Raw genomic sequence first — 13513 nt, forward strand, 5'->3', positions numbered from 1 at the left:
TACACATTTAAAGTCCAACAGATGAGCTTCATCCAGATGGAGTCACGGGACGGCTGGGGGCACGAGACGAGCCAGACGCAGGATCCACAGCCAAGTGCAGGAGCAGTAGTAGAGACGGCCAGGTACAGGAGCAGAGAATAGTATTTTTTCCTTCTCAAAAATAACAAAATATAGATCCGCAAGCCCAACAAACTCCAAAGCTTCACGAGCCTCAACAGCTCTCAAGTCTGAAGAAAATTTCCAATATAGTTTTTAATTTCCATTAATAGACTGAATGGTTTTTTTTTACGATAATTTGCATTTGTGGACATGAAATTTAGCAAGTATTATAGATTTATTATATAAAATCCTTTGTGTGAGAGCTGTTGACATTGTAAAAAGCAAAAAATAGATCCTGATTTAAGGATACTTGAACAATTGTTCAGCAGTTCTTCTGTGTATTGTACAGTATCAGCTACATAGTGTACATCTTCATCTAGTCAGTTGATCGGTAGACATTTGTACATTAGAATTTCATTTCATTATTTGGTCATCTACAATAAAGATTTCAAAAGGTGTTAATAAAAACTGCATTAAGAAAATTAAAAGTAGAAATCACACTTGCCATAACAAATATTTTGCTCCTTAATGTATCTGTTGATCATGGCAAGGCAAGGCAAGGCAAGTTTATTTGTATAGCACAATTCATACACAAAGTAATTCAAGGTGCTTCACAAAACAGAAAAATGCATTAAAATCACAATACATCATAGAAATAATCAACAAAAAATTTACTTTAAAAGAAAAGAAAAAAAAAATTGAAAACTGATTTAAAAATAAAGGAAGGAAAGGAAAGAAAAGTGCAGATAGGACCTTTCAGTCATATACACGGCTAAACAGAAATGTTTTAAGTCTAGATTTGAACATGAACACAGAAGAGGCCTGTCTCATGACTTCAGGGAGGCTGTTCCAGATTTTAGCTGCAGAATATTGAAACGCTGATTCCCCTTGTTTAGTTCTGACTCTGGGAATCAACAGGAGGCCAGCCCCTGAGGTCCTCAGAGTACGAGATGGTTCATATGGCACTAACATGTCAGAGATGTACTTTGGTGCTCGGCCATGGAGAGACTTGTACACAAGCAGAGCTGCTTTGAAGTCTATTCTTTGAGGTACAGGGAGCCAGTGCAGAGACCTGAGCACAGGACTAATGTGATCATACTTCCTGGTTCTGGTCAGGACTCGAGCAGCAGCATTCTGGATGTACTGAAGCTGTTTTACAGCTCGTTTTGAGAGGCCGGTGAGCAGGCCGTTACAGTAGTCTAACCTGCTGGAGACAAATGCATGAATAAGTATCTCCAGGTCTGGCTTTGACACTATGTTTTTGATTTTGGCAATGTTTTTCAGATGGTAAAATGCCGCTGATGTTACTGACTTGATATGGCTGTTAAAGTTCAGGTCAGAGTCCATGATTACCCCTAGATTTCTGACTTGATTTGAGGTTTTAAGAGACAGAGAATGAAGGTAGCTGCTGAGACTTTCTCTTTGTTTCTGTGGGCCAAAAATAATAACTTCGGTCTTGTTTGAGTTTAGCTGGAGAAAGTTGTTCTGCATCCACGCACTGATCTGTTGGAGGCAGTGGCTGAGTGAATCCACCGGCCCATATTCACCTGTTGTCAGTGACACATAGATCTGAGTATCATCTGCATAGTTGTGATAAGATATGTTATTACTGCATATTAACTGCCCTAGTGGCAGCATGTAGAGGTTGAACAGAAGGGGTCCCAGGATCGATCCCTGGGGCACACCTCAAGTCAAGGCCATGAAGTCTGAGACACAACTCCCAATTTCAACAAAATATTTCCTGTCTTCTAGATAAGACTTGAGCCAACTTAGGGCAGATCCAGAGATGCCAACCCAGTCTTGGAGTCTGTTCAAAAGGATCCCATGATCAACAGTATCAAAGGCAGCACTCAGGTCTAGCAGGATTAAGACAGTGACTTTGCCATCATCAGTGTTCAGGCGGATGTCGTTGGTTACCTTGATAAGAGCAGTTTCTGTGCTATGATGGGGTCTAAAACCTGACTGGAAAACATCAAATGAATTGTTTAATAAGAGAAAATCAGTGAGCTGTTGGTAGACAACTTTTTCAAGGACTTTTCCTAAAAATGGCAGATTAGAGATAGGTCTGTAATTATTCAGTACAGTGGGATCAAGACCGCTCTTCTTCAGGAGAGGTTTAATGACTGCAGTTTTTAAGGCCTCTGGAAATATTCCAGATTGAAGAGACATGTTAACTATTTGAGTAATTGATGGCAACACACTGTTCAGGACAGACTTTAGAAATCTAGTGGGTAACACATCAAGGCAGCATGTAGACGAGCTCAGACGGGTGATGGTCTCTTGGACAGTTTGGTCAGTGACAGGTACAAAGTGAGTCAGCTTAGAGTGAGTAGGTGGCCGTTCGATAGTTATATGTGTTGTGGAGTTGATGGCTTTTTTAATGCCCTGAACCTTGTCATTAAAAAATACAGCAAACTCATTACATTTAGGTGTGCAAACCAGTTCTATTGGTAGCTGGGTTGGAGGGTTAGTTAATCTGTTTACTGTTGTGAACAGGACACGAGAGTTGCTGCTGCAACTTCCAATGATTTCAGAGAAGTACCTTTCCCTTGTTCTGCATAAGATCTGGTTGTAAGCGTACAACTCCCCCTTATACATTTCATAATGAACCTGGAGTTTTGACTCATCAAACAGCTGAGTGGAAATGATAGTTGGGGAATACAAGTAGGACATAATACATAAATAAATAAATGTGGACTAAGAAAAAAATCCTCAAACTTTTAAAGATATCGATTAAAAATTCTGAGTATTGAAACACAAACTGTTAGTCATCTAAAATAAATAAAAACATGAATAATAAAGTTTTTTAATGCAAAAATGTTTTTTCTGTTTAAATATTACGTTTTAAACACACATTTCTATAATTAGCAGTTTTCTTACCTGTAAAATGTATATTTTTAAACTGTTGGGAAAGAAACGTATAATTCAAAATATGTATCTAATAGGGTAAAGTTTCTCATTGAATGGTTTATTAGATCAAAAACAAAAATGATTCCGGTTAAACATAGCTTAATAAGGATAAAATAGAACAAATTTTGATGGATGTTTAGAATTTTCATTTAATACATTTCATTACATAGATGACATCAAACAACAGTTTAGATCAATTTGATTGTGTTATACACATTGTTTTTTCTTTTGCATAACAGGGTTTACTGTAGCACATATTCTTTCAGTAACATTTGTATTTCCTCGTTTAAGACTACTATAAGTTTTTATGTAACAACTTTGCTGAATTGTTTGGTCATTCTTGTGCCTTTTAAAGTTTTATTAGTCTCAGTCGAATGCTTTACAGATCACTTATTTAAACATTTTCTCAAATTAACAACAAAATGTGAGACTTTTACAGCCAGCTGACTGCAGAGTCACCAAAATACTGGTTAAATAACTCAGGATGGGCTTGGTTAAATTGTCTAAGGAGGCGCTTCTTCTCTTTTTCTGACATCTTGGTATCCAAGTATATTTTGTTCAACAGTGTCCACAGCTCCTCGTTTGTGGTCTTCTTTGTAGAGTCGGAATACGTCCTGCTGGAAAACTCCTGGTGTAATGTTGAACCTGAAGCACAGAGAAGCAGCTGCTTGAGTCACTTTCCATGATCACAGAGCAGTATTGCTTGGAAACTTTAAAAGAAAAATATATTTAATACTGACACTTAGTGTTTAAAATGGGAACTACAGCTAGAATTATATATCTGCACTTCAAAATCCATCAGATTAAGGTATAAATGGATAACCAGGTCACAGATTTACCAACACTAAAAAAAGTGAACCAACAAAATCCTAATGTCCGTAATGTTACCGATTATCTTGAAATTTCATTCGTGAAAAAAGGTTTTCTTACCATTTTTCAACACTGCAAAATCTCATCTGATACTTAGAGTTGTATATACGAGCTAGTGACTATTTGATTTCAAATACCTGGGTGCATTGGAAAAATCTGAAAATCAAGTTGCTTAGGTGACTGAATGCTATTTGAGCATTCATCTAGACAAATGTACCCCCCAAATATTTTGTTAGCTTTTAACTCCATTTTCTACTTCAACTTATCAAGGTAATATTTGATCTTTAGAAGATTACTGTTCAAAAAACCTTACACTGTTTTACTCTTTGAATGTCATTGTTTTCATCTTTTATTTTCTTAAGAATTGAAACAAATCAGTATCAAACACAAAAATTACGGAGGAACCAACCATAAATTTGGTAACGCATAAATGCCCTGCAAAGCAATAATAATATAGCGACTAATGATAAACAAACTGCCTCAAATTATTTCAATCCATACTTAATTAAAAGTTTGGATCAATTCTGCTGTAAATTATATTTAATGAATTCAAACCAAATGTATAACTTGAAAAAGAAGGTGTTTTGGTTGTGTCCTTCCAAAATATGGTTTGTTTTTTTAGTTTACACAAATATAACAGCATCTTTAAGACGACAATTTTAAGAAATTATGCGCAGTTTGAACATACATTAAGAGAAATGTATACTTGATCTAGGTCACATGTGTCAAACTCAAGGCCCACGGGCCAAATGTGGCCCGCCATGTCATTTTATGTGGCCCGCGAGAGCATAAGAGTTTTTAATTTCTTAAAATAAAAAACAAAAATTGGTGTGAATTTATTCATATCTAGGGGGAATTGGACTTGAAATACTGGATTGGGCAACTATACATTAGGACTTAAACACTGTCCATTTAACCTAACCTGACAGAATCACATTTAAAAGGATTTATGCTAAAGTAACAAGCAAACATGTGTTTTCTATGCAACTGTAATTGTCACTTTAAAAAGTTATAATAAATAAATAATGAGTTATTTAACCTTAAGGAAGAGTTACATTTATTTTTCATTACATTTAGTTACATGTATAAGTAATATCTGGCCCTTTGAGGACAACCACAATGCTGATGTGGCCCTCGGTGAAAATGAGTTTGACACCCCTGATCTAGGTGATACTAGACATTTAGCATGTATCCTATAGTCGTGTACAGTTTTCCTAAAGAATTTCTGAACTAACAAAACATAAAACTATTAAGGATTTAGGGGCTAAAAGCTAAAATTCTGAAGCTTATTTTCTGCGTTGGAACGTTAGAGGCTGCATTCAGAAATGTTACCCGTCACATCTGGATGTTTGCCCTGGGCAAGGCTCTCCAATTTGTTGCTCACTCCTTTGTGCAGTGTCCCTGGTGTCTGCAACATAGGGACAAGAGCACTGCTTTAAAATGCACTGATGACAGTAATAAAAAATAAACATATACCAAAAAGCCATTGGGTCAGCAGTTACTGGGTGTTAGTGAAATTAATTATATATTGATGGTTCAATATTAGATAAGGTGTTCCTCAGGGATCTATTATAGCAGTGTTTTTCAACCAGTGTGCCGCGGCACACTAGCGTGCCGTGAGAGATGGTCAAGTGTGCCGTTGAGAAATTGCCCTCATTAACTGATCTAAAAAACATTTTCCATCTCCATGATTTCAGCTCTCTGTTTATCCAAACAGGCCCTGATAAAACACTGAGGAGTTAGGAATATAAAAGATCATAAAATACTTTTTCTTTGCGTTTATTTTATTTTATTAAAGACATTTTGATAAGGTACCCCGATTCAGCTGCACCTTCGGCTGTATTTTGGAAAAGTCCCGTCCCTTTAACTGTCTCCACCAATCATTCTTGGGGGGCTTAATCACATGTCATCAGTCTGACCAATCAGAAGTGGTTAAAGTCCTCACTTCCTTGTCCCGATTTAGCTCGTAAAGTCGCTCAGTTCTAAAAAAAATAGCAGCTAAAGCTCGTCTTTAGCGGTGTAGCTTCCCACAGAATCCGGTATCAGACCGTGGAACAAGTGAACAAAACACTGAAGCTACGAAAAGCAATCTCTGGCCGTTTTATACACTACATCTCCCATGATTTATTGGGTTGTGAGAGTGACAGCGCATACGGAGATCTGTTGTTAAACGTCTTCAGACCAACGAACACACATCAAAATGTTTTTAAATCTTCTAACTTATCTTTTATTGCATCTTTTAGAAAAAAACAGCTGCAACTTCCAGCTTTTTCTGCAACAATTATCTCAAAAATGCATGTGAGATTGCGGAGGGGCTGTAGATCAATACAGACTATGAGTTTCTCCTTTTTTTTAATTTTTGGATGCTGGTGTGCCGCGGGATTTTTTTTAAGGTTAAAGTGTGCCGTGGCTCAGAAAAGGTTGAAAAACACTGTATTATAGGACTACTTTCTTGTACTATTTCCAGTTCCATATAAATAGCAGGAAATGCCTTTAAAGGGCCTACAGCCTTTCAGATGACTGTTGTTGTGAATTTGGGTTATACAAAGAAAATTGAATTAAATCAAACTATATCAATATGATTATATATTTATATATCTATATATCTATATATATATCTATATCTATATCTATATCTATATAGATATAGATAGATATAGATTTATCTATCTATATATAATAGACTTAAAAGCTCAAACAGTGGATTTCGCATGATATAGGCCCTTTAAAGTCTGTTTTCATGGGTGGCAATGAACATAGTGGAGGTGAAATGGTTTGACATCTGTTACCTTAAAGATTTCTTTGATGTTGCTAAGCATGAAGACCAGCATAATGTCCTCCTTCTCCTTTGAAAGAGATCTGCTTTGCAGTATTGCTCGGGAGAAGGACTTCTTTACTGCTAGCCTGTTTACTACCTACAAAAATAAGAATCGTGATGTGCTACAGGAAAATCGCAGAAGTTTCACAAGAGAGGTTTATTTCTCACCTCTTTGTCTACTCTCATCCCCTTTGGGTCAGCTGCCAAAGACATGAAAGCCAGCAGCCTGCGCAGCTCCTCTCTGTTGCTTTGCGGAAGCAGCTTCAGACAAAGCTGGACAGCCTCCAAAGCCTTTTCCAACTTCGCTTTGACTAAAGGAAAGCAGACATGCATGCACACATGATGAAAATGAAGTGAGATGGATAAGATTTCAGGTAGATTTAAGGTTTGACTCCTCACTCAGCAGGTCTGTGATGGCGGAGTAGACGTCAGCGAAGTGTTGTGGCAAAAGAGGGTTCATATTTCTGTAGTGTTTGACCAGTATCCCATAGAGTACCAGCTTAAACTGAGCCAATCCGCTCTGGGGAAGAGGACTCTGCTCAGCACAGCTGTGAACTGCAGCAGAAGAAAAAGAAACCTGACGTTAACAAAGATAGTTTGAATGCAGGCAATGCTAATGCTGACACACTTGCTTGAATTTCTGATGCAGTCACCTGCTGCTTCTTGGTTGAAGCCTTCTCTACATTGAGGAAAACAGTGAGGCAACTCTCTGTTCAGCTCCACAACCAGTTGGTCAGGAAGGAAGTCCAAACAGTCCAGAGCTGCACACAGCCACTCATCTTCACTGAGGCACAAACAGAAACAGTGCCACAAGGTTTGTCCCATTGGAGATCTGCCCCAGTTCAGTTTCAGAAAGAATTTCTTTTTAAAATCGATCTGTAGGATAGCCACAAAACCTACAAGAAGCTTAAACCACCAGGCCTTTGCAATACTCAAAAACATAAAATCAAATCGTTATGTTCTGTAAAAATCTTTCAACCCTGCCCTGAAGGTTGAAAGTCCAGCTTGAAGTCCAACTCTGATCATCTTTTGAGCCATTTTTAAAAGCGTCCCCAGTGGTCTAAATTATGACTTTGCTGTTTTTAGCCTAAATCAGAGAAGCTGTGTTGTTTCCTAGGCCAGATTTTCTGCAGAGCAGCAGAGGTTTGGTAGAAATTTGCCTCTGAGTTGTTGACATGTAGCAACCCCGGCCCCCCTTCCCATTGCTGAGAGCTTGTGGCCCACCCAGCCTATTGTCTATGTCACAAATAAGCTCATTTTCAAACTGCATTCTTCTGCCTGCTCCTGATTGACATCGATTTAAATAAAGAAAACACTCAGGCATGCTATTTTAAGCTTAATTTTGCTTATAAATATTATCCATCATGAGAAAAATGCCACAAGAACATTTTAAAAACAGCAAAAAACATGATTTTCATTAGAGTGGGACTTTAAGTTTTAAATACTGGATATACCTGAGAAAATGGGAGTCTTTGAAGGCCCTGAGGATTTGTCGCTCCGGGTGGTTACTGCTGTTGATCACATCTGGGTCAAGGTGACCCATTGGGCTGGATCGAAGCTGAGATGATGGGCTCTGGGTGCACTGAAGCACTCCTTCCAGTACAGGGAGCTCCACAAGGTGCAACAAACGGACCAGAATTTGCTCCTGCCACACCTCATCCACCACTGGACACAAGACAGCGAGCCTTTCTGTCACCATAAATATTAAGCTCTTTTCAAATTCTTAAATATACAAATCAACTGGCTTAGTAAAGTAAATAAAGCAGGAAAATGTTGTGGCAACAGTTTGATTGATGCATGGTTACTCAGAGCTTACATATCCCTCACAAGTCAAACTTTTAATTTACAAAAAACGTTTATGTAAAAAGAACAAAAACTTGCCTCTAATTTAAAGAAACAACTGGATTTTGCCAAAAACTTTTAAACAAATGCTCAGCGGATTGATGAGATAAAAGAGGAGCTGTGTGGAAGGTGTGCCTTCTGTTACACCAAACATGGTGGCGGTAGTGTGATGGTGTGGGGCTGCAACATAATTTTGGGATTTGAAAGACTTACAGTAAATGCTGTGTGGTAGAATTCCGTTCTCTATGAGAAAATCTAAAAGAAGTCAACAGTTCATGACCTCAAGCAGCTGTGTTCTGCTGACGGAGAAGGATCTAAACATAACAGCGCTCAGTGTGGTTCTACATGGACACATCTGGATTACTTTATTCAGGATTGTTTCTTCGTAAAGCAGACTGAACTTTTGTTTGCCTAAAAATTTTTGATTCAAATTTTAGAAGTTTTTCATCTTTTCTGATGAAAACAGGAGCTTTTCTTGCTCAGATCTTTGGTTATTTTACCTACATGATTCAGTGGAGGAAAACAGGTACATTGATCAATTACTAAGCAATCATATGCTGGCTTACCAGGCTGAGGTAAAAGGGAGTCCGTCTTCACTTTGCTAGTGCTCAAGTTACCCACAGGAGGCTCCAACAACATTTTAGCGTGGAGCGCCCCCTGCCGGCCAACCTTTACCGGCGTCTCTGAGGCTTCAAAATGTGACTCAGAGGGACATGTTTGATCTCCTGGCAACCTACAGACACGGATACATATGCTAAGAGAAAATAACAACTTATGGCCGTTTTTTTTAAACCGTTATTCCGTCTGCAAATGTACAACCTTTGCACAGCGTATCCAAGAAAGAAGGAAAAATGCAAATGCGTAATAAAATCAAAAAAAAAAAAAAATCAAATTCTGTAATTTCCTTAATTGTATTTCTTTAATTTTAAGTGTACTTATTGTAAGACAACATATTTTCAGTAAAATCTTAGATATGGAATATAGCTTTGGTGCTAATTAAACAAACAACATTTGCAAAATGAAAAATAAACTAAATTAAATTAATAGTATTTGTTGTGTAGAGGGTAAAACCCCCCTTTTGATCGGCTCCATGTATCATAAGTTTTAAACTCCAATGCATTATTCAATATTTCCTAAATATTTAATATATAAATATAAATATACAAAGAAATGTGTGACAAAAAGAGGGAGACCAAAAAAAAATCAAAACATAATTAAATAAATATTTTTATGCACTTTTAGACAAAAAAGTATTGAAAGGGTGAAAAACACATCATTCAAATATAAAAGCATTAAAAGGGTAGAAGACTTTAAAACAAATGAAGGAGAAATAAGAGCTCCTGTGAGATTTTAAGCTGCAAGATCCCCAGAGGTTAGTCAAAAAAAGGTTCTGATGTCACTACACCTGTCTGGAGAAGAGATGTGGAGGAATTTTTGGATCCCATTTTCAAGCGCACTGCGTTCCAGGTCATCGACTGCAGCTGTACAAACACCTACAAACCTGCGTGTAAAAAGACAGATATTAGGTTTATCTGCTTAAGGGAGGGACCTGGATGACTTCACCGACTTAAGAGAGGAATGTTTGTTTGTTTGTGCATCAACCTCTAACCTGTAAAGCGCACTCTTGCTGTCCTGAAACAAATGGCGCTTCTTGATTTTGCCTAAAACCTTAGTTTCCACCGACTCAAACACTTGGCACTCAAGCAGGGTCTGGCACACAGACACCACTTTATCCCGTGACACACTGGCACCTTTGATAGTGGGAAAAACAAAAACTTTGAGGTGGCAAGACCTGCTGAGCGTGCTGAGTTTTTCATACACCACAAATCCCCCCACCTTTGGTCTGTTTAATGTAGTTTGCTAGCACATCCACGGCCTCCGAGCCCAGGAAACAGTCGCTGTGGGACTTGAGGTGGACTAGTCTGCGCTTCACTATCACAGTTGACCTGAGGTGGGAAATAAGGCTACTCCACATGGAGGATAACTGGTCCGAGTTGGTGGACACTCCAGGAACTATAAGAGGCACATAAACAGGGGCGGACTTAACATTAGGGCTCCCAACACCTTAAAAAAAATGTCTAAAATGATAACAATTTCCAGTAAATCAGTCACCAAAAACCCAAATGCAGAGAGGTTCTTTGAAAAGATATTTAAAACAAAGCAGTAAGATGAAGCGTAGCCATCTGAGCGGTGCTGAGAATGATCACTATCATTATACTATTGATGCCAGCAAAAAAAAAGAAAATAACCATCTCACAAAATTTAAATAATGCAAGTTAAACAACAACAGGAAGAAATACAAAATAAGAGCAAAAACAAAATCAAAGAAACTCAAAAAGAATTTAAAAAAATGATACAAGGAACAGAAAAGAGGAGGAAAGGTAAAGGGAGAGGCCGAAAATGATCATTTTAAGAGAATTTCCTTTTTTCTATTGACTTAACACACTTTTGTTTATTCATTCAAGTATTTTGGTTTATTTTCCCTTCTTCAGTAAAACCTGATTAATTGAAGAAAAGACAGAAGATTTGTTCCTACTCAAAAGTGAATGGGTAACAACAAATTAGCACATTCAATAAATTCAGTGGTACATTACTTTAATTTAATATTTCCAGTTTTTTCATTTCTTATCAAAACATTTGGATTCAGTCTGATGTTTTTACCCTATAGGCAAGAACTGGGGGGAAAAAAGGACCGCTGCAGGGCCCCCATGTTATTATTCACTTAGGGCCCAACTGCAACGTCTACCAAAGCACATATAAACTATTTTGGATGGATTTGTTTGAGATTTGAAGCAGTTGGATACAAGATTTAGGTGTACTGTGAGGATAAATACAGTCAGAGCATTTCTGTCACATCGGCTATCTGTTCAGCATTTCAGAGCAGAGGCCTTGTCCCCCTCAGGTAAACTCACCTTGACGACGCGCAGACAGTTTCTCTGCAAGTTTCAGTGCAGCAGCTCTCTCCTTAATTGAGGCCATGTTGGAAAAAAAGTGGGGGGGGGGGAAGCAACAAAAATCTGCAAGGACTGGCCTTTTTACAAGTGGTAGTAAGAAGAAAAAGCAGGGAAAGAAAACGAGTTTCCCTGCCACGCTAGAGGGAAAAGACGCGGCGTTTGACTCCTACGTGTAGTTTTATTGATTGGCCACTAGATGGCAAAGTCACACGTTTTCTTGGCTTTCACCTGAATTAAAATGTAATCTGCTTTTTTTTCTTCTTCTTTTTTTTAATAAACAAGAACCAAATTATAAACCAATTATAAAATCTATAGTTTTTCAGTATTAAATAATTGTAGAAATAACAATAACTCAGGATGGTATATCTCACTATTAAATATGTTTTTTTTTGCCTTTGCCTTGATATATTTATTGCATGACAGCCTTTTTTTGTTTAATTTTTTTTATTTACATGTTTCGCAATGAATTATAAATAGGGTTTATGAAACAATTTAACTTCATCTAGTCATCTCTGCACTCAATATCTACATTTAGCAAAAGCAAATTAAATACACTGTTGAAGCAAAATTAATTTGCCTTTTAATCATATATGTAGTTATGTTGTATTTACATATACTTATTTGCTTTTACAACCCCCCCCCCCCCCCCCCCCCGCTGTACCCCATAGTTTTTTAATCAATTATTTTAAACCAATAATCTTTTGACATAAAGACAACAAGACGGATTGAATGGATATGTTCACTTGATTCAACAACGGGTCACAAAGACGAGTCTGACAGATTTGCTGTTTGACACTTCACACCTCAAAACAAATCAGATAATATAATGTTATTATATGAGCTTTATGATTGCCAAACAGATAAAATACAATTTGTATATTTTTTAGAAATGTTAAATAGATCTTTAAATGCCTGAAATATTTCTGCTTTTCTGAACTGGATATTAGAGAGCAGTTTATACAGTATCAGTCAGGGGTAAAGAGCTGACGCAATCATTCAAAATGTAAAAAAAAAGTCAGTCCTATAACACAAGTACCAAAGGATTCATTGAAAGTAAAGTCTCTCAATAACTAAAGTGTAATTGGAGTAAAGGAAGTGATGCAGAGGTGAAGCCAATTAAACCCTTTTAATTCCGGATTATAATCTGGGTTTCCTTCATTTGGTCATGTCAAGGCCCAACAACATTTCAGCATCAGTAATCTGACATTAATACTGATTTTACTGATTATGAAACTATGCTGTCTTCCCACTTTTATTTGATAAATTCCTGATCTTATTTATAATATATTTCTATAAAACATTTAATAATAAATCTCAGAATTTCTTTGAGTTATTTACCCAAACCAGACAATATTTCTCAGTTTTACTTATTAACATAAATTTATGTCTGTTTGTGTTATTTTTATTTTTATAACACACCTGGAGTGTACCTTGAAAATTTGTAAATTGTAAATAGCGTTTTCCTCTGTTCAATATCCAACTGTGCAGAAACTCAGTGACAAGAGCTCTGCTGTAAATGCAATTTCCCCTTGGAACATAAATAAAGTATTCTGATTCTTGTGTGTTTCACATTTCTATGTTTTGAATAAAGATTTGAAGAAAACAAATCTTTAATCAAAATATTTTTATCCCCCTTCATCATTGATACATTTCTTTTGAACAATGTGGATATTAAATTAGGAAGTAGTCAAAGTAAAAGTATTTGTCACCAAAATCAGAGCTGGGTTATGATTATAATGAAACATCTTGACAGAGTTGCATAACCTTGTTAACCTTAAGACAATGCCATTAAAATTGTGTTTTCTTAGGTAGACATTAATGCTGTCTTTTGACTAACCTCTGGGGATCTTGAGTCCGCATTAATGCTGTCTTTATTTTTCTTTTTAGGTAAACTTTTGGAGAAACGTCTGTGATTAAAAAAGGTAATTTCATGATAACAACTTCAAACAACGACTTAATTTTTTATTCAGATTAAAAAAATAAAAATCCTTTATTATTTTGTTTTCCAGTGGATGCCAGA

The 13513-nt window shown here is 36.9% G+C and overlaps 1 protein-coding gene across 2 annotated transcripts; it reads right to left on the reverse strand.

Annotated features, from left to right (window-relative positions):
- Positions 1-3140: 3140 nt before the first annotated feature.
- On the reverse strand, positions 3141-11680 carry LOC101162526 (DEP domain-containing protein 7). Of its 2 annotated transcripts, none has more exons than XM_011476326.4 (12): positions 11452-11680; positions 10376-10552; positions 10149-10290; positions 9945-10040; positions 9106-9272; positions 8152-8362; positions 7351-7481; positions 7097-7252; positions 6866-7008; positions 6669-6794; positions 5212-5287; positions 3141-3654 (listed from the first exon to the last, which is right to left on the reverse strand). In XM_011476326.4, exons 1-12 carry the CDS (start codon positions 11516-11518, stop codon positions 3443-3445), a joined length of 1704 nt encoding a protein of 567 aa, XP_011474628.1. In that variant the 5' UTR covers positions 11519-11680; the 3' UTR covers positions 3141-3442. The 2 variants fall into 2 exon arrangements, with proteins under 2 accessions (XP_011474628.1, XP_078805051.1); XM_078948925.1 differs by having other exon boundaries at positions 8152-8386.
- Between the last annotated feature and the right edge of the window lie 1833 nt (positions 11681-13513).

Source organism: Oryzias latipes, chromosome 6, assembly GCF_053564925.1.
Source record: "Oryzias latipes strain Hd-rR chromosome 6, Olatipes_Hd-rR_3.1".
Classification (NCBI taxonomy): Eukaryota; Metazoa; Chordata; class Actinopteri; order Beloniformes; family Adrianichthyidae; genus Oryzias; species Oryzias latipes.